The sequence below is a fragment of the Schistocerca serialis genome, chromosome 2 (genome assembly GCF_023864345.2).
Source record: "Schistocerca serialis cubense isolate TAMUIC-IGC-003099 chromosome 2, iqSchSeri2.2, whole genome shotgun sequence".
Lineage (NCBI taxonomy): Eukaryota > Metazoa > Arthropoda > Insecta > Orthoptera > Acrididae > Schistocerca > Schistocerca serialis.
In genome coordinates, this window is record NC_064639.1 from 412,283,798 (window position 1) to 412,311,621 (window position 27,824).

Consider the following 27,824-nt stretch of genomic DNA (forward strand, 5'->3'; position numbering starts at 1 on the left):
GAAACACGCATCTGACTATCAGTAATTTACGGAACTCTGACTGTTCACTGCACTGGCAATACCACATTTTCTTTTTTTATTTAACGGCTTTTATCAACACGTGGCCATCGCACTGAATATGAGTGGCGCACACATTATAAATTCTGGATATCATGACAACATACAATTCGAAGGAAAAGGCCACCAATCTTTTTCTTTTCACTATCTTATTTATTCCGATAAATTCTATAGCCTAAACAGACAAATTCTATAACCAACAACAATAACACATGAGAAATTACGCCCAGTGGGCATGGCTTAACATTGGTGATTCTCTACCTTATGGTCTCGTAAATTATTTAACGCTACAGTGCACTTTCTGGATAGGATGGTGGATCTTTTATTATACCTCACACTTCGACTCTCACAATCATCATCACGAAACTTTCCTCCAACCGAGCGGTACCGAAGGAACAAGCATAACCCACTAATCTTTTGAGACTACCTCGCTACTCTCCCATGCAAACCACACATACCCAAATTACATGACATACACCACACTACAATATGAAATACTACACAGGGAATAGTCTCAACATTATCACTTTCAGCTTTCCCACTTCAATTAATATTTATCCCAGTTTCACACGACACTGCCCCACTTCGTAATTCTACTTTCCTACTATGAACTCTGGAGATATATGCACGTCTTCCTGTGCAATGCAAGCCAAGTGGCGTTGCTGGATAGACGGCCGACTCACCTTGCTTCTCTCTCAGAGTTTGAATCTAGCGTCACACGGAATCATATCACGCAAAGTAATATTAAGAACGTATTCATCAGATGTCGTAGTCCTCAACTGATACCATGGACGAGTACTTCTCTTTATCTTTTGTCTCATACACAGTTTGAGACTCACACAGTAATCACCACGTGGAAGTACTCGTCTCTAATTTCAAGTCCTGCACACGCCCTTTCTTAAATATTTCAACTTATGGTACACACGCTATTTCTTAAATATTTCAACTTATTGTACACACGCTAGTAATTCAGCTTAACTTAAGCACATGGAAGTATTTCAACTTATTGCTACACGTGGTTTCATTGTGACCGTTGGTCACTTCCGAAGATTACTATGATCCCATTAATATTACCTGCCTGACATTTAATTCTCCCCACAAAAGTTCCTGAAATAGAGAAATTATTATTTCAAACTACTCTTAAATATTCCACATGCATACCATATCTCCACTCTTTTGTCTTTACAGAGCACAACTAAGACAGGTCTTAACAGCACAAGATCCAGCAGCAGAGTGCTGAAACATGGCCGTTCTCCAGGTCCTCTCGCACCTCTGCTGAAGTAGGGGAGCACCTTGCTACCGTATTGGTCAGCCACATTTCAGGCGCTCAAAGCTCAGGTAAATTTCATCTCTTTGGTCCCACCAAAGGTGGCCAAAGGATCGTCTCAAAGATGATGATATATTCACATTCACTATCTGCGGTTAGCAGACGACCATACATTCATTCATTTCACAGATCTCACCAAACTGGATGTAGGGATTTATTTTGTGGGAGTGCACATGTGATCAATTAAATAAATAAATCGTCATTCTTTCCCACACTGCTATCCGGCTTCGCTGTATTAATTGAAATTGAGTTATTTTACAAAAAAAAATGTGTTGTTCTGACAAAAATAATGAAGTATGTTGTACCTATTTTCAATGTCGGGCGGTACTGTGCCCTTTCACAGTGTAATTCATATGCCTGAGTTTTCTTATCGCTAAAGCAGTCGCATTGCTCTGATGAAATATCTTTCTCGTTCGTTTTGTAACTACATGTCTTCTCAGTCCCTTTTTTCTTTTTTTTTCGGTTGATCCAGAACTTGTTGCCTGCTCTTGGACAAACTTCGAGAAAAACTTGTGTCCCATTAGCCAGCTACTGTTCTACCTTTTGCAACATAATAAATATCTTTTGCATCCCTGAAAGCACTTTTTGACTTAAAATCGATGTCCCTTTTTTGAGCAAGACTCACGGCGTCTACTCATTGCTATGGTCGTTGTTTCATTCCTCATATGAAGCGGCAGTCGTTTACAGTAACCAACTGGCGCACAAAATCTGTCGGTTTTTTTAAAAACAATACTAGTATTTCTGAAAAATTAGTTTGAGAATTTGCTTTTCGCCTTAATTAACAAAAGCAGCATCCATCTTCCACAAAAGTTACGCACGGTTTAATTGTTCAATGTCAAACGTATCGCGCTCTTTGTTCTCATGTGTCTCTGGTGTCAGCTGTTTGATATATTTTTGACCACTAATCGCCTGTAATATATTCCATCCTCTCGAAGTTTTATCTGTAGTCGTGTTTTTAAGGAGACCTTCGAATGGGTCATTTGTAAACAAGTGCGACCGCGCTTGGATTCGCCGAGCCGGTTCTTAACTTTTGGCAATGACGAAATGGATTCCTGCTAAAGAAGCCCTTGCGTTATTCGGGTGAATTTGTGTTGGCACTAAATAGTTGTGAAGCAAGACGTTTGTCAGACACGCATAGCACAAAAACTTCCAAAGCAATAAAAGAAAAAAACTGCTCAACAGCTCAAGCGGTCATTTCACTCTGTTAAAGAGCAGTATTACAAAAAAATCAATGTCCTAATCAAATGCCCCTTATTTACAACTAATATCTAGAGAGGGTAGCTATGCTATGATGTCATTTTTTAAACGATCAACTTGATGGATAATTGCCTACGTGAGATTACTGGAAAAGCAGAGTGTACAGGACGTCCAAGAAGGAATGGCCAGTGTTCAGCGATATGACGGGGAACGATCATTCGAAAAAAAGAAGTCTACTATACATGGGCTCTAAAGTGAATAGTTAAGAGCTGTAGGCACTTTTTCATCATCGCTATTGTGAAACACATCTCTCCTACCTAACAAGTGGTCGTAGCTCCTAAGGGACGCATTTTAAAGCCCATATTTACTACACAATTTTGTCTTTATTCCTCCATATTACCTCCTCCCAAACTATCTAATTCAAAGAGCTCGCAATAGAACAGATTTTTTTCACAGTATCGAAGGCGAAGTGCTCATAGCTCTCAAGATATGCATTTTGGAGCCCATGTTTACGACACTTTTTTGCTTCGAATGATCGTTCCTGTTGTTTCCCTGAACATTGACCATTTCTGCTGGCTCTTCTGGACACACACCCACGGTAATACTGATTGTGCCGCTAAAAGCCTGCGGCATTGCGGATAACCGCGGGTGTCTACAAACATCCACGTTAATGTGATTCTTGAGGTTTTTCCGGAGTAATGAGAACTCCACGAGGTTTCGAGCTTGCAACCGGATGACGTCGACATCTTGCCACTATATTTCGGCTAAAAACTATTCCGCCATCATCAGTTGAATTTTGTACTAGAGAATCCTCGTTTCTTTTCTTTGTTATTTATTTCGATTCACGTGCAAAGGGTCGGGCTGGAAGAGGATGAAACCACTCTCCAACTAACATTTTTATATGTTTAAAAGACGTTTCAAAATATACAAAAGCAGATGAAAAGAAATGATTTTTTAAAAATACAATGTGGTGGATAATTTTAATTATTCCTAAAACTTTTTGGATGATTTCATATGACAGTTAAAATATGATCATTGATAATAATAATAGTGCTGTGGTATAATTGTGATGCCGGCCCCGGTGGCCGAGAGGTTCTGGGCGCTTCAGTCCGGAACTGCGCGACTGCTACGGTTTCAGGTTCGAATCCTGCCCCGGCATGGATGTGTGTGATGCTTTTAGGTTAGTTAGGTGTAAGTAGTTCTAAGTTCTAGGGGAGTGATGTGCTCAGAGCCATTTGAACCATTTTGTAATTGTGATGCAGGTGCACATGAAAATGAACATGTTGGCAATGGAAGTGGAATGCCGAATATGGCTATGGCGCCTTGTCGAACCACATGTAGCCATTAGAAGTCATTCAGGTGTTCGCTGCAAGATCGCCGTCCGCTTCAGCACACTGTCGACTAAGACTATTGTCCATCTGAAGCGTGCAAGCGCCTGCGTAAGGATAATCTTTTACGCGCGCCCTCCGTCGAATTGGGTGTTCACGGAGTTAAAATTCAGTGGTCAAAGCCATAGAATTTCTTGTCGCTGGATATGTCATTATGGATGAAATTCTGTCAATCTGAAGATATTAGAGAGCTCACTAGGTGCTAATTTTTATCAAATTTAAAGCCGCCATCACTATTAATAACATAATCCCCAAACGCATTTCTCCAGATTCTCGTCGTGGCGAATTTCGTGGCAGAATAATCCATAGAATGTCCTGTGGAAACACAGTGTTCGGCTATGGCTGACTAATTGGGCTGCAAAAGGCGAATGCTCCGATCAAGCTCCACACTCCTTCCATGAACTGTGCTCATGGGTTGATCAGTGTAGGCTTTGTCACCTTCACGTCGTAGCCTGCTGACTCCACCCTTTTGCACACCTAGTTCATCCTGCATTTTTTTTATTATTTTCATCGTGGCAGCAACAACAGCAAACGTTACGAAATTGTCTCGAATGAAAAACTGCCCACTGTTGCACTAAATTATGTTTATTTTAAATCTTGACCATGGTTTCTGCTATAATAATATAGCCATCTTCAGAAGTCCAAAAAATGATCAAAATAACATCTCATTAATCTCTCTAGTGTTATTCCCTAGTTCCATAGTGAACATTTGTTCATGCATCGAATTGAAACGAGTATGTAGCTGCTCCAGCTCCTTACAGGACCCATCTACCACAAACAACAAATGATCAACATATCGTACATAGAATCTAATGTTATCTTTAACGTCCATAGCGCCATTGAAAAAACTGATTTCCTTTGAATTGATAAAAATGTCGGCCATAAGCCCAGCAAGCGGGCAGCCCATGGCCAGGCCATACGGTTGTTCATAAATCTTCCCATCAGATTCAAAATAATTGTACTTGAGCTTTATACGTAGGAGCGTCATCATTTCAGCGGTTTCCTGCACTGTTTTTGATACCGTAGATTTCGTTCTGTGATGTCAACTGGGATATTTGAATATAAGTTAACCATGTCGAAGGACACTTATTTAGTCATAGATGAGCATGAGATAGTTCTAAGCCTCTCTACTAACTCCCAAGAATTTTTTATCGAGTAAACACGTTCGAACACATACACTTCCTTTAACTTATTTTTCAGAAAACTACCTAATTTATGATGAGCACTATGGGAACTGTCGACGATCGGATGGATCGGATGGTCCTTTTTGTGAACCTTAATTGGCTACGTAACTTAGGCGGCTTCGGATTCATGTTAATTAATATCTTCTTTTTGTATTCGCCTATAAGGCATTTCGTGTTACTAAGAGCATCCCTTATACTTTTTTGCAAACCATTCGTGGGGTATAATATGAAGTTGAAGCAACACGAGGCCATTATCACCAAGGCTGACAAGGGAAACACGGTAATTGTAACGTATGTTAACAAGTATATTGACAAGACCATGCAATTTTTTTAATGCGAATAACATTTTACAGCTTAGTCAGCCCTTCCGACAATCATCTCTTTTTCCATTTCATCGCATTTTTCATGCAGCCATTTCGTCTTAGTTTCCCTGCACTTCCTATTTATTTCGTTTCTTAGCGACTTTTATTTCTGTATTCCTGAATTTGCCTGAACATTTTAGTACTTCTTCTTTCATCGATCAAATGAAGTATTGCTTCTGTTACTGGCTTCATTGCAGTTATATTCTTTGTACCTATGTTTTTTTCAAACTTCTGTGGTTGCCCTTTTTTGAGATGTCCATTCCTCTTCAACTGTGCTGTTTACTGAGCTATTCCTTATTGCTGTACCTATAGCCTTAGAGAACTTCAACCGTATCTCGTCATTCCTTAGTACTTCTGTATCCCACTTCTTTGCATATTGATTCTCCCTGATTAATCTCTTAAACTTCAGCCTACTCTTCATCACTACCAACCTGTTATCTGAGTCTATACCTGCTTCTGGGTACGCCTTACAACCAAGTATCTGATTACGGAATCTCTGTCTGAGCATGATGTAATCTAACTGAAAGCTTCCCGTATCACCTGGCTATTTTCAAGTATACCTCCTCCTCTTATGATTCTTGAACAGAATATTCGCTATTACTAGCTGAAATGTATTACAGAACTCAATTAATTTTTCTCCTCTCTCGTTTCTTATGCCAAGCTCATACTCTCTTGTAACCGTTTCTTCTACTCCTTGCCCTACAACTGCATTCCAGTCCCCCACGACCATTAGATTTTCATCTCCCGGTACGTACCATATTGCTCTTCCAATATCCTCATATACTTTCTATATCTCCTCATCTTCAGCTTGCGACGTTGGCATGTATATGTGAACTATCGTTGTCGGTGTTGGCTTGCTGTTGATTCTGATAAGAATAAGTCTGTCAGTGAACTGTTCACAGTAACACATTCTCTGCCCTATCTATCTGTTCATAATGAATCTTACTCCCGTTTCTGCTGCTGTTAACATTACCATATACTCATCTGACCAGAAGTCCTCGTCTTCTTTCCATTTCACTTCGCTGACCCCTAATATACACTCCTGGAAATGGAAAAAAGAACACATTGACACCCGTGTGTCAGACCCACCATACTTGCTCCGGACACTGCGAGAGGGCTGTACAAGCAATGATCACACGCACGGCACAGCGGACACACCAGGAACCGCGGTGTTGGCCGTCGAATGGCGCTAGCTGCGCAGCATTTGTGCACCGCCGCCGTCAGTGTCAGCCAGTTTGCCGTGGCATACGGAGCTCCATCGCAGTCTTTAACACTGGTAGCATGCCGCGACAGCGTGGACGTGAACCGTATGTGCAGTTGACGGACTTTGAGCGAGGGCGTATAGTGGGCATGCGGGAGGCCGGGTGGACGTACCGCCGAATTGCTCAACACGTGGGGCGTGAGGTCTCCACAGTACATTGATGTTGTCGCCAGTGGTCGGCGGAAGGTGCACGTGCCCGTCGACCTGGGACCGGACCGCAGCGACACACGGATGCACGCCAAGACCGTAGGATCCTACGCAGTGCCGTAGGGGACCGCACCGCCACTTCCCAGCAAATTAGGGACACTGTTGCTCCTGGGGTATCGGCGAGGACCATTCACAACCGTCTCCATGAAGCTGGGCTACGGTCCCGCACACCGTTAGGCCGTCTTCCGCTCACGCCCCAACATCGTGCAGCCCGCCTCCAGTGGTGTCGCGACAGGCGTGAATGGAGGGACGAATGGAGACATGACGTCTTCGGCGATGAGAGTCGCTTCTGCCTTGGTGCCAATGATGGTCGTATGCGTGTTTGGCGCCGTGCAGGTGAGCGCCACAATCAGGACTGCACACGACCGAGGCACACAGGGCCAACACCCGGCATCGTGGTGTGGGGAGCGATCTCCTACACTGGCCGTACACCACTGGTGATCGTCGAGGGGACACTGAATAGTGCACGGTACATCCAAACCGTCATCGAACCCATCGTTCTACCATTCCTAGACCGGCAAGGGAACTTGCTGTTCCAACAGGACAATGCACGTCCGCATGTATCCCGTGCCACCCAACGTGCTCTAGAAGGTGTAAGTCAACTACCCTGGCCAGCAAGATCTCCGGATCTGTCCCCCATTGAGCATGTTTGGGACTGGATGAAGCGTCGTCTCACGCGGTCTGCACGTCCAGCACGAACGCTGGTCCAACTGAGGCGCCAGGTGGAAATGGCATGGCAAGCCGTTCCACAGGACTACATCCAGCATCTCTACGATCGTCTCCATGGGAGAATAGCAGCCTGCATTGCTGCGAAAGGTGGATATACACTGTACTAGTGCCGACATTGTGCATGCTCTGTTGCCTGTGTCTATGTGCCTGTGGTTCTGTCAGTGTGATCATGTGATGTATCTGACCCCAGGAATGTGTCAATAAAGTTTCCCCTTCCTGGGACAATGAATTCACGGTGTTCTTATTTCAATTTCCAGGAGTGTATATAGATTGAGCTTTTCCATTTCCCTTTTAAGATTTTCTAGCTTCCCTACCACGTTCAAGCTTCTGACATTCCACGCACCGGCTCATTGACTGTTATCATTTCGTAGGTTATTCAATCTTTTTCTCATGGTCACCTCCCCCTTGGCAGACCCTCCTGGAGATCTAAACGGGTGACTATTCCGGAATCTTCTTCCAATGGAGAGATTCTTTGTCGTATTTGGTTTAGTTGCTATGGCAACACGCAACAGCTTATTTTCTCCTTTTTTGGTCTTAAAATTTCTGTTTTTTCAGTCCTTTCTCACTGTTCGCCACGTTCTAACGGCTTTGGACGTCACTTTAAGTGTGAAGTAGATACACAAACTTCCACTTCTTTTACGAGATGACTTACTCGACATTCTCGGCCGACCTTCTTTGCTGGCTAGCCTGCTGCTGCAAACTCTCTTTCTCTTCTTCTCCGAACTATGCTGCTAGGTACAGGAATTTCTTATGACTCTTTCTACTTATGGCAACGGTCTTGCCGCAGTGGATACACCGGTTCCCGTGAGATCACCGAAGTTAAGCGCTGTCGGGCGTGGCCGGGACTTGGATGGGTGACCACCCGGGCCGCCATGCGCTGTTGCAATTTTTCGGGGTGCACTCAGCCTCGTGATGCCAATTGAGGAGCTACTCGACCGAATAGTAGCGGCTTCGGGCAAAGAAAACCATCATAACGACCGGGAGAGCGGTGTGCTGACCACGCGCCCCTCCTATCCGCATCCTCAGCTGAGGATGACACGGCGGTTGGATGGTCCCGACGAGCCACTTGTGGCCTGAAGACGGAGTGCTTTCTACATATGAAAATAAGTAAGCATACTAATTTTCATTTGCTTCAATTATCGACGTATATTTGAACTTCAGACATGTTACAGATCCCACTCTTCACATAAATACATACTGTTTAGTCAGTCTCTCGTGTATCCATACCTCAGAAACAAACTAATTTACATATACGAGAAAGTTGGCTTAAACACCATGTCCTTTCTCAACATAAATCAGTACACCTCTTCCCTTTAATAAGGCTGAGTGGTTCTAGAATTTACGCAGAAATTCTCGAAACACTACATACACTGTTTTTATTCTGCTGATTTTTGTTTATTTCCAACTAGTTTGTAATGTTAAAAATCATGTTTTGTTTCACAACATAAATTAAAAGTACTCTGTTTAAGTTTCTCAGCCAAATTTAGCATTACTACCATTTAACCTGTAATATTCTGTAGTTTAATTACTTCTTGTGTTTAACATTGTCCTTTGCGTAAAATGTATTCCTTAACGCTAAGAAATAAGTTTAGGACACAACACTCTATGCATGTGGATTGTATCTTTGCTTATAATGTCTGCTTACCTAAGAACTACTGTCCATTTCATACGCCATTCAGTTTTTTTCCTAAAGATGGCCCAATAAACCAAAAATTAGATTGTTTGTTCGTTTAGTAAGAATTTTAACAAGGTAAATGTTTGTAAGATGGCTGGTTGAGGGATGTAGTACAGCAGGAGCAAGCTGAATAAAAACGTAGGTTTTGCTAGCTCCTGCCATTCCATTTTCAGACATGTAAAACGTAAATCAAAGTTCATTATTCTGTCATGTTTGACATGTTATAAAGTGATATTTGTCAGCAGTTTGCCTAAAAATATAATATATTAAATTACATCTATTTGAAGTATGTAAAGATTGTAAAATATATACTCATTAGAATGGTGTCCTAGTTCCATGATGCTCACTTGACTGCAGAGGTTGGTCACGTCACAGATGTTATAAATAGCGAAGCAGAGCATGGCTCACGATCTTTTAATGTTTATGTCTAGCTGGGTAAGGTTCTTGATAAGGTTTAGGCAGCCAGTGAGCCGCATGTGTTTAAGTGGCAGTTGGAGGAAGAATTATTTCGATTTATTGCTATTTGGGAAATTTTCAGATAAACAGTTCAAAATCCAGAAAGTATTTGGACAGTAATTCCTTCTATAGCTATTAGTGATTGAATTTTGCCATGATGAATTGCTTATTAAATATAATCTTGACTGAACCTAATAAACTATGTCAATTTTATTCAGTTTGAGGGATTTGGATGCACTGGACAGCACCTTTGGCTTACATTCGTTATTGTCTACAAACCCTCTGCTTTGTCTGATAAGTTATATAATTGACATCTTATTGATTACTGTGTTTCAATATCAGCGTATATAAGGCCAACATTAAGTAATTTGTGGCTTCTCTCAACAAAGTTAAAGAAAATTTAATTTTGTGGTTAGGCTGTAACATTATCCTGGGAATTTATCCATTTTTTAACTCGTTTATTTGTTTACTTATGTGTTACAAAATTTTCACTGATTGTTTGCTAAGTTTGCCATGTGAATAAGCGATGCTCCTGTGAGGGCTTAAATTGCAGATGACCCATATACCCTTTTGTGCTTAGGCAGCAAGAACTTGGTCTCAACTGACGACTGATTTCACAACATTCGTCAGTTAACAAAGCCCACCTAGTGAAGTTGTAATCGTTTAGCCTTGTCAAGGATTAAGCAGTTGTAATTTTGAAGTTACAGTTGAATTGTCTTGTCTGGAATTGTTTCCTAGATTTACTTCAGAATCACATGTCCTAACAAATGTTTCGAGATTTTCAACAATCGACAGTTAGTGAGGGGGCTCTAGGATTTACATAGTCCAGTTGTAGTAGGCCTGTAGTAGCTGTGCAATCATTTTGTATGGGAGCACATTTGGTGTAGCAGTAGGCAGTAGCAACAGGAACACTGCAGTGTTTCTGTGTTGAAGCCATGCTGCCACATTTACATGCCATAATCTCTGCCTCACAAGTTTTGTGCAACTGTGTGCTCACACCACAGTATTCACAGAGCCACCAGGCCCGTGATGCTGTCTGTCTACGCTGCAGCTGTTGCATAGCCACCACCATGTTTATGCCACTGCCTGCATATGTCACAGTTTTTCGCTATGCTGCCATGTCCATGCCCCACCTGTCCACAACGCAGGTATCGAAGGGCTGCCATAATCACACTATCATGTTGCAGGTTTCACTAAGCTGCTGCGTCCATGCCTGTCCAACTGCAGTTGTTGCAGGGGTACCTCATTCACGCCACTACATGTTTGTGTAGCCTCCACCTGATCCCTTCGCAGCCAGTGCACGACCACCCTGTCCATACTGACGTTTGTTCAAGCCACTACATCTTAATGACATCGTGCACGTCCATCCCACTGCCTGGCCACATCACAGCTTCACAAGACCACCATGCATGTACCAGCATCTGTTCACACCATAAAGTCTCTGCACCACTATCCTATACTGCAACATCTTGGTTCCATCAACCTCGAGCCATAGCATCTCCATGCTGCCACCTTCGCCTCTACGCTGCCAGCTTTGTGATACACTTTCTCCACCATACAGCTTCTGTTCCCCCACTTCCATGCCACATTGTCACCACGCTGCCACCTTCAAACTGTAACATTTCTGTACAGCTTCCTTCTTGCAGCATCATCGCTGCACTGCATGTTTCGTGTTGCAGTGTCTCTGTACGATTGTCTCTGAGCCATGTTGTCTCTGTGCCACCACCTCCAACATGCAGTATCTCCACTCTGCCACCTCTGTGCTGTGGCGCTTCTGCAACACCATCCTTGTGCTGCAGCATCTCTCTCCATACCAAATCGCATCCATGATCCACCTTTAAGCCATAGTGCATCCTCACCTCAGACAGCAATCCCAAGTATCACCTTCAGCATTGTATTGCTCCACAGCAGCAAGTAAAAGACTACGAAAGTAAACACTGTAACAGATGCATTTCTTTTGTTTGTGTTTAGAGTCACAGGCCATTTCTGACGAACTGCAAAAGCACCAAGTGATTGTGGATCAAAGGGTACAGGTGGTGATTCAGGTACCCAACGGATACAAAGGGAAGAGATAGATAGGGAAAATCAGTGGATAGCAGGAAATCAGCTCTATCTTTAAGTCCATTGAGTGAGAAATCTGAAAAGATGGATTCAGAATTAGGGAGTTTAAAATATGAAATACAGAATCTGAGAAATGGATTGAAGCTTGACAGTAGCATTGGAGAATTAAATCAAAGCTTGAGGTGAAGATAGGTAAAGTAAGTGGAAAAATTTGATCGGCAGCAAGACAGATTCATAGAAGCTGAGAGTAAATTGGAGATTAATGTTATACTGGTAGAAGAAGATGGTAGATGGGGGAGAGAAATGGTTTGTGGCTTAAGTGGAAATTGTGCAAATCGATCTTGTGGGGTATATTCATGCACAAGAACAAAAAAAATAAAATCTATGAAAGTCAAACAAATGCAGAATTCAAATCCATTAAGGCATAGATTTCTAAATGCCACAAAGAGATAAATAGGGACTGGAAAAAATTAAAAGACAAATAAATATTTTCAAATACACTGTTAATATAGCAACAGGACATGTAATGTTAGGATATCCTATTGGGCAAGGGTTTTGTACCTAACCATTTAGTGGACAGAATATATATCATACAAGAGGTTTCCAGCTCCATGTAAAGATGATTTTGCAGCTGGCATGAGTGACATTGATAAGATTAAATTTGTAAAAAGATGGAAGTAGTTGTTCAGATGAGCACTAATCAAAATTCCGAGCAGATTGTAGATTACAAAACATTTCAAACAATGTTCTTCAATAAGTATTGGGACTGGTAAAGCAGCTGAGATTGCAGAATGATATTTTGAATGGTTCTGGTTACAGAAGTAGAAAGGAAAGCATAAATGAGTTTTGTGTTAGGAAGTTGGAGAAATTAATTCATTTGCATAGACCACTGGATAGGATAACAGAAATTTCAGTTTTGAAAAAAAGACTCCCAGAATCCTTATGGTGGGAACTCATCCACAGTCCAATCGATTTTGTGGAAAATATGGATAGAGCTCTATTTTATAGACAGAGTGGTAGGAATCAGGACAGAGGACATTACAACAACAATAGTTTTAATGGACACAGTGGCCATAAATGGAAGGATGAGAGAAATGGACACAACATTCAGGATATGCAGCAAGGACAAAATGGAAGTTCTGGAGAGTAAGAGACAATTTTGAGCCAAGAAGAGATAATGACAGGCTTGTAGCAAAGCATGAGTGGCTGCCAGATGCTGCTTTCCAGAGCAGATGGTCCGAAAACTAATTAGTGCTTCACTTAAGGTCTGGAGGGAAGCTTGCAATTATGCAATCAATAGGGCCAGAAAAAGATACAATAGGATGAGATATTAGTGCGACAAGGAGAGGAAAGATATGGATGTGTGACATAGATACTATTCTAAGTAGTGAAAAATTTAGGGGTATATAATAAATACAGTAAATCTCAGAGGAGTTGCTATTCTTGTACTGAGAGTCTCCCCAGGTGACGAATAGGGAAATGCTCACCAGATATGTTGGGTACCAGGGAAATAAAATATTCGGCATGGACGAAAACTAGTACCAAGGGTACAATGTTTTCTTATGTCAGTGGTGGTACCCGAACAGGTTCTGTTCCATACATTAGTAGTGGCTGATTAATCTCTTCTATGGTTAACAATCATAGTTGTAACATGGAACTTGCTTCATTCAAGGTTGATAGCATCCGACAAACATGAAAAGGTCTTTTAGAGAAAAATTTCCATCATCCAATCCAGTAGGCAAGGAGAAGGCTACATTAGATTCCGTGGGTAGCCAACTAGAAGACTCAAATGAATCAGAGCATTTGGAATCAGCCAACTTTCATCAAGTGCACAATGCCAAAATAAAGCATAAACACATTAATTACATTGCAACACGTAAGTTCTTTAATGAAAACTAGAAACCTCAAAAACTTCACCAATGAATTAGACAGACAAAATATCATAGTAGTGGGATTCCAAGAAATGAGAAACACAACAGAAGATCCATTTGAATCTCAATGTTATAGAATTTACAATGGAAAACCAGGACAAAGAGTTATGAAACAGAGCCCACAATTCAGAACAGGATTTATGGTAAATTTGAAAGTGATAAATTCAATAACTAATTTTAAAGCTATTTATCCATGAATAGCAACTTTGAAAACCACAAACAAGATCTTCACTATCATCAAAGCCTATGCCCCTATCAATGAGAAAAATTTTCTAACAAGAACTATGGTAGAAGTAGAAAATTTCTGCGGTCTTTAGGATTAGGCAATGAATCAAGTCAATAAAAACAACATAAAGATCTTAATAGGAGATTTTAATGCCCAAATGGGAAAGGAAAATAAGTAGAAAGATATAACAGGAAAATGGGCTCATATCTAAATCTATATATTTTAAAAGAAAACCAAGCAAACTTGTGACATGGAAACATCCTGATTGGACAAGAGGAGCATGGCAGCTCTACCATGTCTGCTTGGAAAAATTCTGTCATAAAGATATCCGAAATGTTAAAGTACTTAGAGAAACAGAAACAGGTCGAGATCATTATTTGGTCAAAATCAAAATCAAATTAAGGAAAAAAGGCCAGTCAACAATTGGAAACAAAAGAAAGTATGACCCACATAAATTAATCAGAAATGACAGATATCAGAAACCACATAAAATACAAAAGTAAATCATAATCCTATAGAATTAATACCAGTTTTGAAACAGTATGCTGCAGAATCAGCCCCAGTAAAGCAATGTAAAAAAACATACATTGTGGACTACAGAATGTGACGAAATGCATGATGAAAGACATCGAGCTTGGGCAAAATTTCAAAATCACAAAACAGAAGAAAATGCAAGTAACATAAAAAATATAAGAAAAACGTTCTCTCAAATTACCAGAAAAACAAAGTGCAAATATCAAGAGGCCCTACTGAACTCCATTGAAGAAGACGTCTACAAAACCAATTCCAGAGAGTATTTCAAAACCTTTGATAAACAATTACGTAATTAAAACCCTCCCACACTATTTCTGAGAAATAAAGATGGAAGAATTGTCCATAATAACAAGGAAACACAGAAATTATGGCAGAAGCATTCAACAAGCTCTTGAACTGTGATGAAACTGACAAGCTCTTAACAATAGACACAAGCACCCCTGTAAAAGCCAAACCAGAAAATATAAACCCACCTACAGTACAAGAAATAGAAATTGCACTTAAAGAAATGAGAAACTACAAAGCATGCACGGAAAATCAAATGTTTGCCGAAATGTGGAATTATGCTGGTAAAACAACTCAGACATCTTTACATATTATTTTACAAAAATTTGGGTAACAGAAAAATTGCTAGAAGAATTTACATAGCTATAATTAAACAACTTTAGAAGGAAGAAGACAAAAGTGATCCAGATAACTATAGAGGAATCTCGCTCTTGGACTGTACCTACTAGATTTTTTTCCAAGATTTTACGTAGTGGGATCAAAGAACAACTGGATAAGGAACTGAAGGAATACCAAGGAGGCTTCAGACCTTGGAGAAGATGTGGCGAACAAATAATTACTCTAAAATTAATCATGGCTTATCACCACAAACGAAACAAGCCTCTCAATTACATTTATAGATTTTGGGGAAGCATATGATTTTGTTCTTAGACCCTCACTGTTAAAAATTTTGAGACCTTTTGGACCCAAAATAAATCAAACGGATATAACTTGCCTTAACAAGTACGAATTCGAATATTAACCATTTCTTTTTAATTGTGCCCTTGGCACAAAACAATCCAAAGAACATTAAGATTAGAACACAAAAAGATGACATAAAGTTGAACTGTTTAGGATTTGCTGATGACCTCGCTATTCTCGCCAAAAACATTCAAGAAACCAAACAACAAATACAATCATTACAGGAAGTAGCCCAGAGTAGCCTTAAAATATCTTTTAAAAAAAAAACAGAAATAATACTAACAAAAACGCACCAGCAAACAAAATACGAATTGGAGAACATGAAACAAAAATTGTTGAAATGTTTAAATACTTGGAGAAATAATAAAACACAACCTGAATGAAAACCATCATGGCAAAGCAGAATAAACAAATTGATTAAAGCACATAATTTTATCGAGAACACAAATCACAAAAAAGCCTCTCAATACCCACAAAGCTGAAACGCTACAAAATAGTCACACAGCTGCAAATAACACATGCTAGCGAAACTATATTTAAAATAACCAACACTGTAGCAATAGACAGATTACTCAAAATAGAAAGAAGGATACTCAGAACATGTACAAATAAAAAATACCAGAAAGATGGAGTCTGGAGAATAGCTTCAAATGAAACAGTTTATAAGGAAGTAGAACCAGTGACAAGTACAGTCAAAATGAAATGGGTCTCTTTGCCAGGCCATTGGATGAGGACAACAGAAAATAGAATTAACATGAGAATAACTGAGAAGTTATGGAATAGCAAGAGAAACATTAGATGTATCACAGAGATCAAGGAGAACATGATCAGACTACAGATTATGATGAAGTATTTGAAAGGAAGACAGATGCTCTCAAAGTACTTCAGGACAAACGTATCACACTACCAATAAAAATTAAGAAACAGAGAATGGGAAGGGTGATTTCGGATGAGGAGAGAAGGACACAACATGAAAGAATGAAAAAGTATTTGGTCAACAAAAAACAGAATAACCTAGCTCATAATATTGACTACAGTGGTCCAGTAAATGGCATAAAATAAATAAAACTACAGTAAATGGAATAGAAGAAATTATCAAAGCAAATGACGTAAAACTAAATTTAATGATGTTCAGTGTAGTTTTATTTTGGTGAAATGTTATAGAAATAAGGGGACTGCATCAGAAAACATCAAAACAGTGTGGGTTTAGTTTCAGCTAAAATTACCGATATCTCTAAAACAGATACTTTAATTTCATCAAAGGGGAAAATAGGAGTGGATAAGGACTCAAGGGACAAAAGAATAAACCATAATTAAAATAATTATATAAGAGGCTTAGGTGTAAGTAATGAGTAGAAAAGTGCCTATCCAGGGTAAAGAAGGTACTATCATTAACAATGCCTGCATCTATGATGTAGATAGTAAAATATTTGTTGATGATATGCATGTGCAAATAAATGTACATCAGAATGTGTCTTCTCATTGTGATGAATTGATTAATGAAGTAAGGTTGGGAGGCAATAAGGAGGACGCGACCAACGAGGAATATCCTGACGAAGAAATTGAAACATGTTTTCTTCAATGATTAATTTATGATTCTCTACAAGGATGTTAATTTTAATTGGGTGGGAAAAGAGTAGATAAATTGTATTGTTGGGGATTGGATATCCCATGCTAAAATTCATAAAGCTTTGATACCAGAGCAGTTGGGTCAATTGATGTTCCGAGTGACCAGGAGATAGAATGAGTTGTGGGAGATAGTATGGTGGGAATGTATTTAATGAATTATTTAAAGGAGACAGAAGTTGTACATGTTGAAAGATGTAACTTATTTGTCATATTGAGTATGTTAAGTAAGAAATGAGTGAATTAGTTTGTATATTCAATGTTACAATTATAAATAAAGGTTAATTTGGGACATGAATACTGTTGAAGATAAAATGGTACTTTGAAGTATTTGGATAACTATGGAAGTATGTAGATTATTAAATTTATGTTTATATATTGTATTTGTTGCCTGACTAAGCCTTAATTGAGAGCTAAGCACAGTGGACACTGGATAATTCCAGGGAGGGGTTCATATAACCTGATCACTGGGGAGTTATAGGTCTGCTTATCTGCACAATCATTTATTTAGGATTTATGGTATATTGATAGATGGTTTGGCTTGTGATAGATGGGCTGGACTTCTGGTTGTGCCTGTGTGAGTGGAAGCACTGCAGAGTAGTGATGCAACAAACTAGCTGCCTCGAACTGAAGGGACCAATGAAGATCACGTAACATCCCAGTGAACAGAATGTTCCATGTAATGAGAGTACGGGCAGAAGCGTTGGCTTAACTGATATTCACGATTGCAAATCCACAAACAAATTAGCACATTTGTTAGGTATATAATTGAATAATTTATTATAATACAGCTGTTTCTTGTAAGTGCATATGTTGTCCTGAATAATAACATACTGAGTAATCCACCATCACAGGATTGCCACACAGAGATTGGCAGAATAAAAAGGCATTTATAGACACTGACAAGTATCCAGCTGGCTATTTGGTGCAACTTCATGTCAGAATTAGCGGGCTATTACGACATGAAATGGAGGTGTGTAACATTATGAGCAATATGTCCGCTGTAAAAGGTATTAAAAAAAAAGAGGGTTTGGTTGAGCATAATATAGCTGGCAAGTAGTCATGAAGCAGCTTTGTCAGATAGGTAAGCAAGTACTCAGCAGAACTTCGAATCACTGGAGCAAGCCATGAGAGAAGGAGGGTTTGTTTTCCTGTATGCCACTGGGGGGATGTAACCTGGAATTCCCATGATACTCAGGTAGATTGTATCGCTGCATGCTTCTGACTGCTGAGCAATATGTTCAGGTGCCACTGTGCTAAAACTACATTGCTCAGTCACATTAATGTGAGCACCTATACAAATCCTGAATAACCACCTTTGACAGCAGATACCGCTGCAAGATGCGCAGGAAGAGAGATGTCAGGTTTTGAAGGTACCAACAGGGATGTGGAACCATAGTGACCCCAGTGTGGTACCAGCTGCATTCGATTTTTTGGTTGAAGATCTATGGCACGAACTGCCTGGTCAAGGTACTTCCACAGATTCTAAATTGGTTTTAAATCAGGGGAATTTGGTAGCCAAGGGGTACAGTAACTCAACCTCAAACTGTGCATGTATACTGTAACCCACGTAACATGTATCATTGTCCTGCTTGTAGACGCCATCATGCTGAGGAAAAAGCAAACTCCATGTAGGGGTGAAAGTGCTGTCCAAGGACAGATGCATACTTGTGTTGATCCACTGTAAATTCCAGAATGACAAGATCACCCAGGGGACGTCGTGAAAATATCCACAGACCATAACGCTCCATCCTCTGGTCTGGACTCTTCCAGTGGTCGTTGCAGAGTGTTTTCTTTGAAATATTTCACGCTATAGACGACGATGGCCATCGTACAATGGAGCATTAAAAGTGATTCATCTGAGAGCATCACCTGTTGCCACTCAAAGGACGTCCAGCTACGGTATTTTTATGTAAATTCTAACCTTTGTCTCGAATGAACAGCAGTCACTATGGGTGCATGAACCAAGCACTTGCTGCAGAAGCCTCTGTGCAGCAACATTGAGGTGGATGGTCATCGAGGAGACGTGTTGGTAGTCCCTTAGTTCAAGTGGGCAGTCAGCTGTTCAACAGTTGCACACATGTTCGCCCATACATATCTCCATCGCCGTCGCTCATCCTTGTGCTCTATGGCCCTTGGTGCAATACTGTTCTCTCGGCGCCAGTTTTGGATAGCGTCATTTTTCTATGCACAGCATATTTGAACTATGGCGGCAAATGAACACTTTAAAGACGTAGCCATTTTGGAAACACTTCCACCCTTGTCCCAAAACCCGGCTACCATGCCCTTTTGGTTGTCACAGAAATTGCTCCATTTGTGTTTTACGATGACTGGACAGTTTGTCGTATCCCCCGACATGCTTCATACACCCTCCATTGCTAGTGCTGCCACCTGCAGTATGTGAATGCTTAATGCACGTTGACGTTGAATATAGGCAGTGGTCACATTAATGTGACTGGACTGTGTAAAAGCTTTGAATATTAACAAAAAACATGAAAACCACTTCCAGGCATCTTACAGAAAATATGATGACAGCGTTGAAATAAGAGTAATATTGTCATGTTTATAAAGCAAATATTAAAATAATTATTAACATTTATGTGCAAAGTCATGTATAACAATATCAAAACCTACAGACATTACCTACAAACCTACAGACACCCCATTTAATAAATCTTCAAACTAGCTAAAAAGGGATCACATTTACTTTAATACTGAATGGGCACACTAGTTGTTATATGTAATTTATTTAATATTCATTAGTAAAGTGGGAAAGGAGAGGTCTTCACAGATAGATGATTAGTCTGTTATCAGCATGAGTGATTTATTCCAGAATTTTTATGCTTTTTGGTAAGAATTTTAACAAGGTTTGTCTTTGTAATATGGCTATTTGAGTAGTGTAGTATGGCAGCAACAAGCTAAATGAAGGTTGTTTGCTAAGTATGCCATATAAATAATAAATGCTTTTATAAGGGCTTGAATCAACACTGCACGACCTAACCCCAAATTTGCAAATGAACCATATACATATTTAAGATTGCGTCCTCACCTTCTGGTGGTGACATAGCAACAAATTCACCTAAACTGAGGATTGATTTCATAATACGAGGGTTAGAACTTAAATAGTGGCAACTATTTATTCACAACCAATACAAAAGAGTTACATGTTTGCTCCTGTTACTGTCCTCCAAAGTAGTCACCAGCGTTGTGTAGAACCCGTTGCCAGCGATATGGAAGGCATAGTATACCGTTAGCAGAGCCTGTTCTGTTGATGGTGCGAATGGTGCGGTCTATTGCCTGTCGAATCTCTGGAACAGTTCTGAAGCGAATGCCACGAAGTGGTTCCTTCATCTTCGCAATCAAATCAAAGTTACAAGGACTTAAGCCCGGGGAGTGTGGTGGATGGAAGGACAGCGCTGTATGCGCCCGCGCATTATCGTGTAAAATGATGGGTGGGTTGCGCAGAAAGTATCACAGCTTCTTTCACAAAGCTGGTCGCAGGTGATGCTCCAAAAACGAACAGTAATACGACTTAAAGTCCTTGTGATTCTGATTTGATTCCGAAGATCAAGGATCCACATCGTGGCATTTGCTTCAGAACTGTTCCAGAGATTCGACATGCAGTAGACAGCTCCATTCGCACCATCAACAGAACAGGCTCTGCTAACGGTGTACTACGCCTTCCACATCGCTGGCAACGGGTGGCCGGCCCCTGTGGCCGAGCGGTTCTAGGCGCTTCAGTCTGGAACCGCGCGACCGCTACGGTCACAGGTTCGAATCCTGCCTCGGGCGTGGATGTGTGTGATGCCCTTAGGTTAGTTAGATTTAAGCTGTTCTAAGTTCTAGGGGACTGATGACCTTAGATGTTAAATCCCATAGTGCTCAGAGCCATTTGAGCCATTTTTTGGCAATTTGTTCAACACAACGCTGGTGATTACTTTGAAGGACAGTAACAGGTACAAACTTATAGCTCTTTTGTATCGGTTGTGAATAAATAGTTTCCAATATTTAAGTTCCAACCTACGTATTTATCTGTTACCAAAAACCCCCATTGAAGTTTCAATTGTTTAGTTTCATCTAGGTTCAAGCAGTTGCAGCTGTGGCGCTGCAGTACCTACACTCTAGGTGAATATGTCACCATGAGTGAACTGGATGCCATGGCAGATGCTTTGGTAACTGTGGCAACCATGTTCGCTGAGATTTTCACCACAGTGGAAGAATCCCCTTACGTTACTCTCATTGCAATGGCCAACAAGCAGATCCCACTGACCATGGTGACATGGGAAGAGAAAGACCATATAGAACACATCACAGCAAAATAAGTCCAACAGAAACTGTAGAGGGTCAATGCATGTAAGGCGAGAACGGCCAACCTGTTGACACAGGCAATTACCATACATCTCCGCAGGGAAATTTTAGCCTCATTTAATGCAGTCAAGCGGTCTGTAATATACTCAGAAGCCTGGAAGCACATGGAGGTAATGGTAATCCCCTAACCGACGAATAACTAATGGCCCTCCAAAATCTCGCTCTATGGTCTGCTTCTGGTGCTTTCCTAAGTTTACAAGCTGCTATACCTGAAGAGGCTGCAGCAATTCATCCTCAACCAACAGCTTCTCCACACTGAACAGTTCAGATTCTGGTGCAGCCACTCTGTGATGCCCCAACTGGTGCGACTTGCAGAGAGTGCCATGGTGGCTACACAGTGTCGAGAGTACTATGGCCATAATACTCGACGACTCCTGAGCCGTTGACACTGTGAGGCATGAGGGCCTGCTCTACAGTTTTACGGCCATTAGAGCCCCATGTCACATGGCTAGCTGCTCCAGTCCTACCTGCAGGTGCTGTCCTTCCATTTCCGTGCTAGATCGGAATTATCTACGCGCTGGAAGATCCGGGCTGAGATCCCACATGGCTCTGTAATGCGCCTCTGTTGTATGGCGTTTCTCTTATCTGCGTGACCTCTACACATAGCCTGGATGGCACACTTTTGGATCAACTACATAATCTGTACAACGTAGATCATCAAGCAGTGAAAATATGCTAATCTAGTATCACTGTAAACACAATAAGAGATCGTTTCTTGCTATCTACTTACAGCCTTCATCGGTTTGCCATTGACACCCATAGCAGAGAAAGCGTTGTGGAAAGTCTTGGGAAATTTCTTCGATGAGAACTCCATGACGTCATACACATCATGGCTATAGGAGTAGTACCAGCCACCAGTAGTGCCCCATGTGTAGAACAAACACTTTGTCTGGAAAGCAAATGAGAGCTATTAGTACAGAATAAGCAGATAGTATAGCCTGTATTGCACTGTCGAAGTTTTCTGATATACGTTTTATAAAGCCTAGTACCACACTCTCTCACTGTCCAGCCTGGCGCTGGTCTGTGGTGGTGGTGCTGGACTTCAGTGACGAGAGCGTTTCTGCCTCAAAATTCAGACGTATTTATATCATTCCGAGGCGCATTTATTTCACCAATTGTTATTCTTGAATCTTGTACTTACATTCGTGTTTGAACTGCTTCCAGATCTCGGTATAGAGATTATGACTTCCTTAGTAAACTGTCGAAGCACGTATGTGTTGTTCAACATGCAGCTCTCCAAGTTCACAATCTGTGTGGAATGCCACTCCATACTTACTTTATTTACCTCTACTAACACCCTTCCAGTGTCCACTGCTTTGTTCAGTTTGCCCATGTAACTTGCGTCTGGTGTCCTGAATATGGTCTTTAATATTCTACCCCCCCCCCCTCACCTATCCTTATCCTTCACCTTTTTACCCTCCTGAACTCATGGAATACCACTCTGATAACTTCTGGCATCTGCTTGTTTAATCGTGCATATGCACCGAGCAACTTCCTGTGCTCCTTTGAGACCTATTTCGGCCTCCCACTACTACACTACTGGCCGTTAAAATTGCTGCACCACGAAGATGACGTGCTACAGACACGAAATTTAACCGACAGGAAGAAGATGCTGTGATGTGCAAATGATTAGCTTTTCAGAACATCAACACATGGTTGGCGCCCGTGGCGACACCTACAACGTTCTGACATGTGGAAAGTTTCCAACCGATTTCTCATACACAAACAGCAGTTGACCGGCGTTGCCTGGTGAAACGTTGTTCTGATGCCTCGTATAAGGAGGAGAAATGCGTACCATCGCGTTTCCGACTTTGATAAAGGTCGGATTGTAGCCGATCGCGATTGCGGTTTATCGTATCGCGACATTGCTGCTCGCGTTGCTCGAGATCCAATGACTGTTAGCAGAATCTGGAATCGGTGGGTTAAGGAGGGTAATACGGAACGCCTTGCTGGATCCCAACGGCTTCCTATCACTGGCAGTCGAGATGACAGGCATCTTATCCGCATGGCTGTAACGGATCGTGCAGCCACGTCTCGATCCCTGAATCAACAGATGGGGACGTTTGCAAGACAACAACCATCTGCACGAACAGCTCGACGACGTTTGCAGCAGCGTGGACTGTCAGCTCGGAGACCGTGGCTGTGGTTACCCTTGACGCTGCATCACAAACAGGAGCGCCTGCGATGGTGTTCTCAACGACGACCCTGGGTGCAAGAATGGCAAAACGTCATTTTTTCGGACGAATCCAGGTTCTGTTTACAGCATCATGATGATCGGATCCATGTTTGGCGACATCGCGGTGAACGCACATTGGAAGCGTGTATTCGTCATCGCCATATCGGCGTATCACCCGGCGTGATGAAATGGGGTGCCATTGATTACACGTCTTGGTCACCTCTTGTTCGTATTGACGGCACTTTGAACAGTGGACGATACATTTCAGATGTGTTACGACCCGTGGCTCTACCCTTCATTCGATCCATGCAAAACCCTGCATTTCAGCAAGATAATACACGTCCGCATGTTGCAAGTCCTGTATGGTCCATTCTGGATACAGAAAATGTTCGACTGCTGCCCTGGCCAGCACATTCTCCAGATCTCTCACCCATTGAAAACGTCTGGTCAATGGTGGCCGAGCAACTGGCTCGTCACAGTACGCCAGTCACTACTCTTGATGAACTGTGGTATCGTGTTGAAGCTGCATGGGCAGCTGTACCTGCACACGCCGTCCAAGCTCTGTATGACTCAATGCCCAGGTGTATCAAGACTGTTATTACGGCCAGAGGTGGTTGTTCTGGGTACTGATTTCTCCGGATCTATGCACCCAAATTGTGTGAAAATGTAGTCACATGTCAGTTCTAGTATAATATATTTGTCCAGTGAATACCCTTTTATCATCTGCATTTCTTCTTGGTGTAGCAATTTTAATGGCCAGTATGTATTTGCTAACTGTTGTACCCCTGAAAATATTTCCTCCAGCCCCCTTACCTCGTACATTAAACAATAAACTTAATAGCAATCTGTGACTGGATAACATTATGGCTCTCGCAGTGCCCTCACTCCTCCACCATCAAAAATGGTAGATCATTGCCAAGACTCCCATTCTTTTCTGGCTTTTTACGGCAACCTGTGGACAGGGATCAATACCACCCCACCTCCCCTCTCCTCAGGACCTTGCTCCCTCTGAACAGCACGTCTTAATAAACTACCAATAAATCCTAATTTGACATTAATATACAACCTTATCTAAAACAATGTCAACGCCCTATACTATACACAAAAGACAAACATACCCAAAAATCACAAAACAGATTACATATCAATTATTTCCTTGCCCTCAGTGCATATTAAGCTTGAAGTGTCTGGACCTCCCTCTCCTGTTGCTCATTCTTCCGTTTCCTTTTCGCCTCTCTCCTCACTTTCATTAATACTTCTTGTGAAATTGCTTTTGACGCACCCTTGATGGTCATAGACTGTTATCCTTGTCAGCAGCTGCAACTTCACAATTACTTGTAATGTGGTTTCAATTACTTGGTATCGGCCCTGGTACCATGTTACAAACGTCTTTGTTTTCCCCCTCTGAGTATATGGACACGATGACATCACCCATCGACCTTCTTTAGATTGAGATGACGTTCCTACTCGCTTTACTGACTCTTTATGCTTCTACAATGCCCTAGTATTTGCTCACTGGACCTTAACAGCACGTCTTAATGTACTACTGATAAACCTACTCTAACTCTAACATACAACCGTTCTTGCAAATTCTCGGACTGACTCTTCCTGCCTCCTTTCTGGCTACTCATGTCGAAAGGAGTCGAAATCTTCTTCCCGCGCATCACCCCAGATGGCAACAAACCTGCGCTAGTATGAATTTTCGAGTTCTATGCACTCACTACGAAGGATAAATATGTGCCCCAATCCGAAAGGTGTACACTGACGTAATAACTAAGCAACTTTCCAGTTGTCGGATGAACTGGTTTCGACGTTCCGTTACCTTGCGGATGAAGTCGACAGATTCTCAACTTTTTTACCTTTAGTAACCAACAACTCTTCCTTCGTGTCTGACATGAAATTCAGCCCTTTGTTCCTAATTATTGTCCCTAACATTCCAAACTTCTGTATCCACCTATTAACCAATATCTGCGAGCCTTAGTGTCTGTTGGTCTACCATCTCTACGTAACAGAAAAATAATCTATTATGGTCAGAAATGGATTCAGAAGAATATGGGCTTGGGACAAGGAATGAAAAAGTAGAAAGACTAATTAAGTTCTGTAATAAATTTCAGTTAGTAATAGCGAATACTCTGTTCAAGAATCACAAGAGGAAGTATATTTGGAATTGGTCAGGTGATGCGGGAAGATTTCACCTAGATTACATCATGCTCATACATAGATTCCGAAATCAGATACTGGGTTGTAAGGCGTACTGGAAAGCATATATAGACTCAGATCACAATGTAGTAGTGATGAAGAGTAGGCTGAAGTTTAAGAGATTAGCCAGGAAGAATCAATACGCAAAGAAGTGGGATACAGAAGTACTAAGGAATCACGAGACACGCTTGAAGTGCCCTAAGCCTATAGATGCAGCAATAAAGAATACCTCAGTAGACAGTACCGTTGAAAAGGAATACGTATCTCTAAAAAGGGCAATCACACAAGTTAGAAAGAAAAACAGAAGTACAAAGAAGGTAGCTGCGAAGAAACGATGGATAACATAAGAAATAATTCGGTTGATCGATAAAAGAACGAAGTACAAAAATGTTCAGAGAAATTCAGGAATACAGAAATACAAGTCGCTGAGAAATGAAATAAATGGGAAGTGCAGGGAAGCTAAGACGAAGTGGCTGCATGAAAAATATGAAGACATCGAAAAACAAATGATTGTCGGAAGGACAGACTCAGCATACAGGAAAGTCAAAACAACCTTCGGTGACATTAAAAGCAAGGGTGTTACCATTAAAAGTGCGCAGGGCATTCCACTGTTAAATGCAGAGGAGAGAGCGGATGGATGAAAAGAGTACATTGAAGGCCTCTATGATAAGGGAATTTTTGTCTGATGTGAGAGAAGAAGAAACGAGCCAATTTAAAACAGATATAGATCCAGCATTAGAATCAGAATTTAAGAGAGCTTTGGAGGACTTAAGATCAAATAAGACACAAGGGAAAGATAACATGCCATCAGAATTTCTAAAATCATTGGGGAAGTGGCAGCAAAACGACTATTTACGTTGGTGTGTAGAATGTACGAGGGTTGTTTTTTAAGTAAGGGCCGTTCGCACGTATAGTCCCGTAGTTCGCGCGGACGCCGTAACAAGCCACCGCGCCACTTGCCGGCATCCTTTCCGTTCACACTAACGTAAGTTGCAGCTCTGTAGCTGACGTGTACGGATCGCTGTGCTACTTTATAATGTTTACCATTATTGAATCGCCCGCCGCGTGTGAGATACGGTCAGTGATACGTTTTTTGAGCGCGAGAAGCCTATCAGCTGCAGAAATTCATCGTCAGTTAACAAGTTTATGGCTTGACTGCAATGAGTGAAGGTAAAGTGCGTCAATGGGTTAGAGAGTTTAAAAATGGCCGTAAAACGTCCATGACGATGAACGCTCAGGCCGGCCCTCTGTGATCACTGATGATTTGGTGGCTGCAGTCGAAACAAAGATTCGTGAGGACAGAAGATTCACAATTTCCACTCTTTCTTTGGAATTTCCACAAGTTTCAAGATCGGTTTTGTACAAAATTGTGTCTGAAAACCTAAACTTTAAGAAACTGTGTTCTCGGTGGGTACCCAGACTCCTCACAGAGGACCACAAAGGGAAGAGATTTGCCACTTCATTGGACTTTTTGATTCGTTATGAGGAAGAAGGGGATGACATGTTGAGTCAAATTGTCACTGGAGATGAAACATGGGTATCCCATATCACTCCCGAAAGCAAGCGACAATCGATGGAATGGCGACACACAACCTCACCCGTCAAGGTCAAAGCCAAACACACGCTGTCAAAGCACAAGATTATGGCAACTGCGTTCTGGGACTGGCGCGGTGTTTTGCTAGTGGACTTTATGCCATGAGGAACAACAATCAACTCAGATGCCTACTGTGCAACTCTAAAGAAGCTCCGCAGAGTAATTCAAAACAAAAGGCGCGGCATGCTGACAAAAGGAGTTTTGCTCTTGCACGATAACGCTAGGCCTCACACCTCTCAAAAGACTCGGGATTTGATTAATTCTTTTGGCTGGGAAGTTTTGGACCATGCATCATACAGC

The 27,824-nt window shown here is 41.4% G+C and overlaps 1 protein-coding gene and 1 pseudogene across 2 annotated transcripts in view; one reads left to right on the plus strand and one right to left on the minus strand.

The window, feature by feature from the left end:
• Positions 1-27,824, minus strand: part of LOC126455581 (uncharacterized) — a 130,239-nt gene that overhangs the window by 44,791 nt on the left and 57,624 nt on the right. For both annotated transcript variants that reach the window (XM_050091337.1, XM_050091336.1), the window contains exon 3: positions 22,286-22,444. In XM_050091337.1, coding sequence (XP_049947294.1) covers positions 22,286-22,444 — 159 coding nt within the window. The remainder of the gene's footprint in view (positions 1-22,285; positions 22,445-27,824) is intronic.
• Positions 8,481-8,598, plus strand: LOC126459444 (5S ribosomal RNA; annotated as a pseudogene).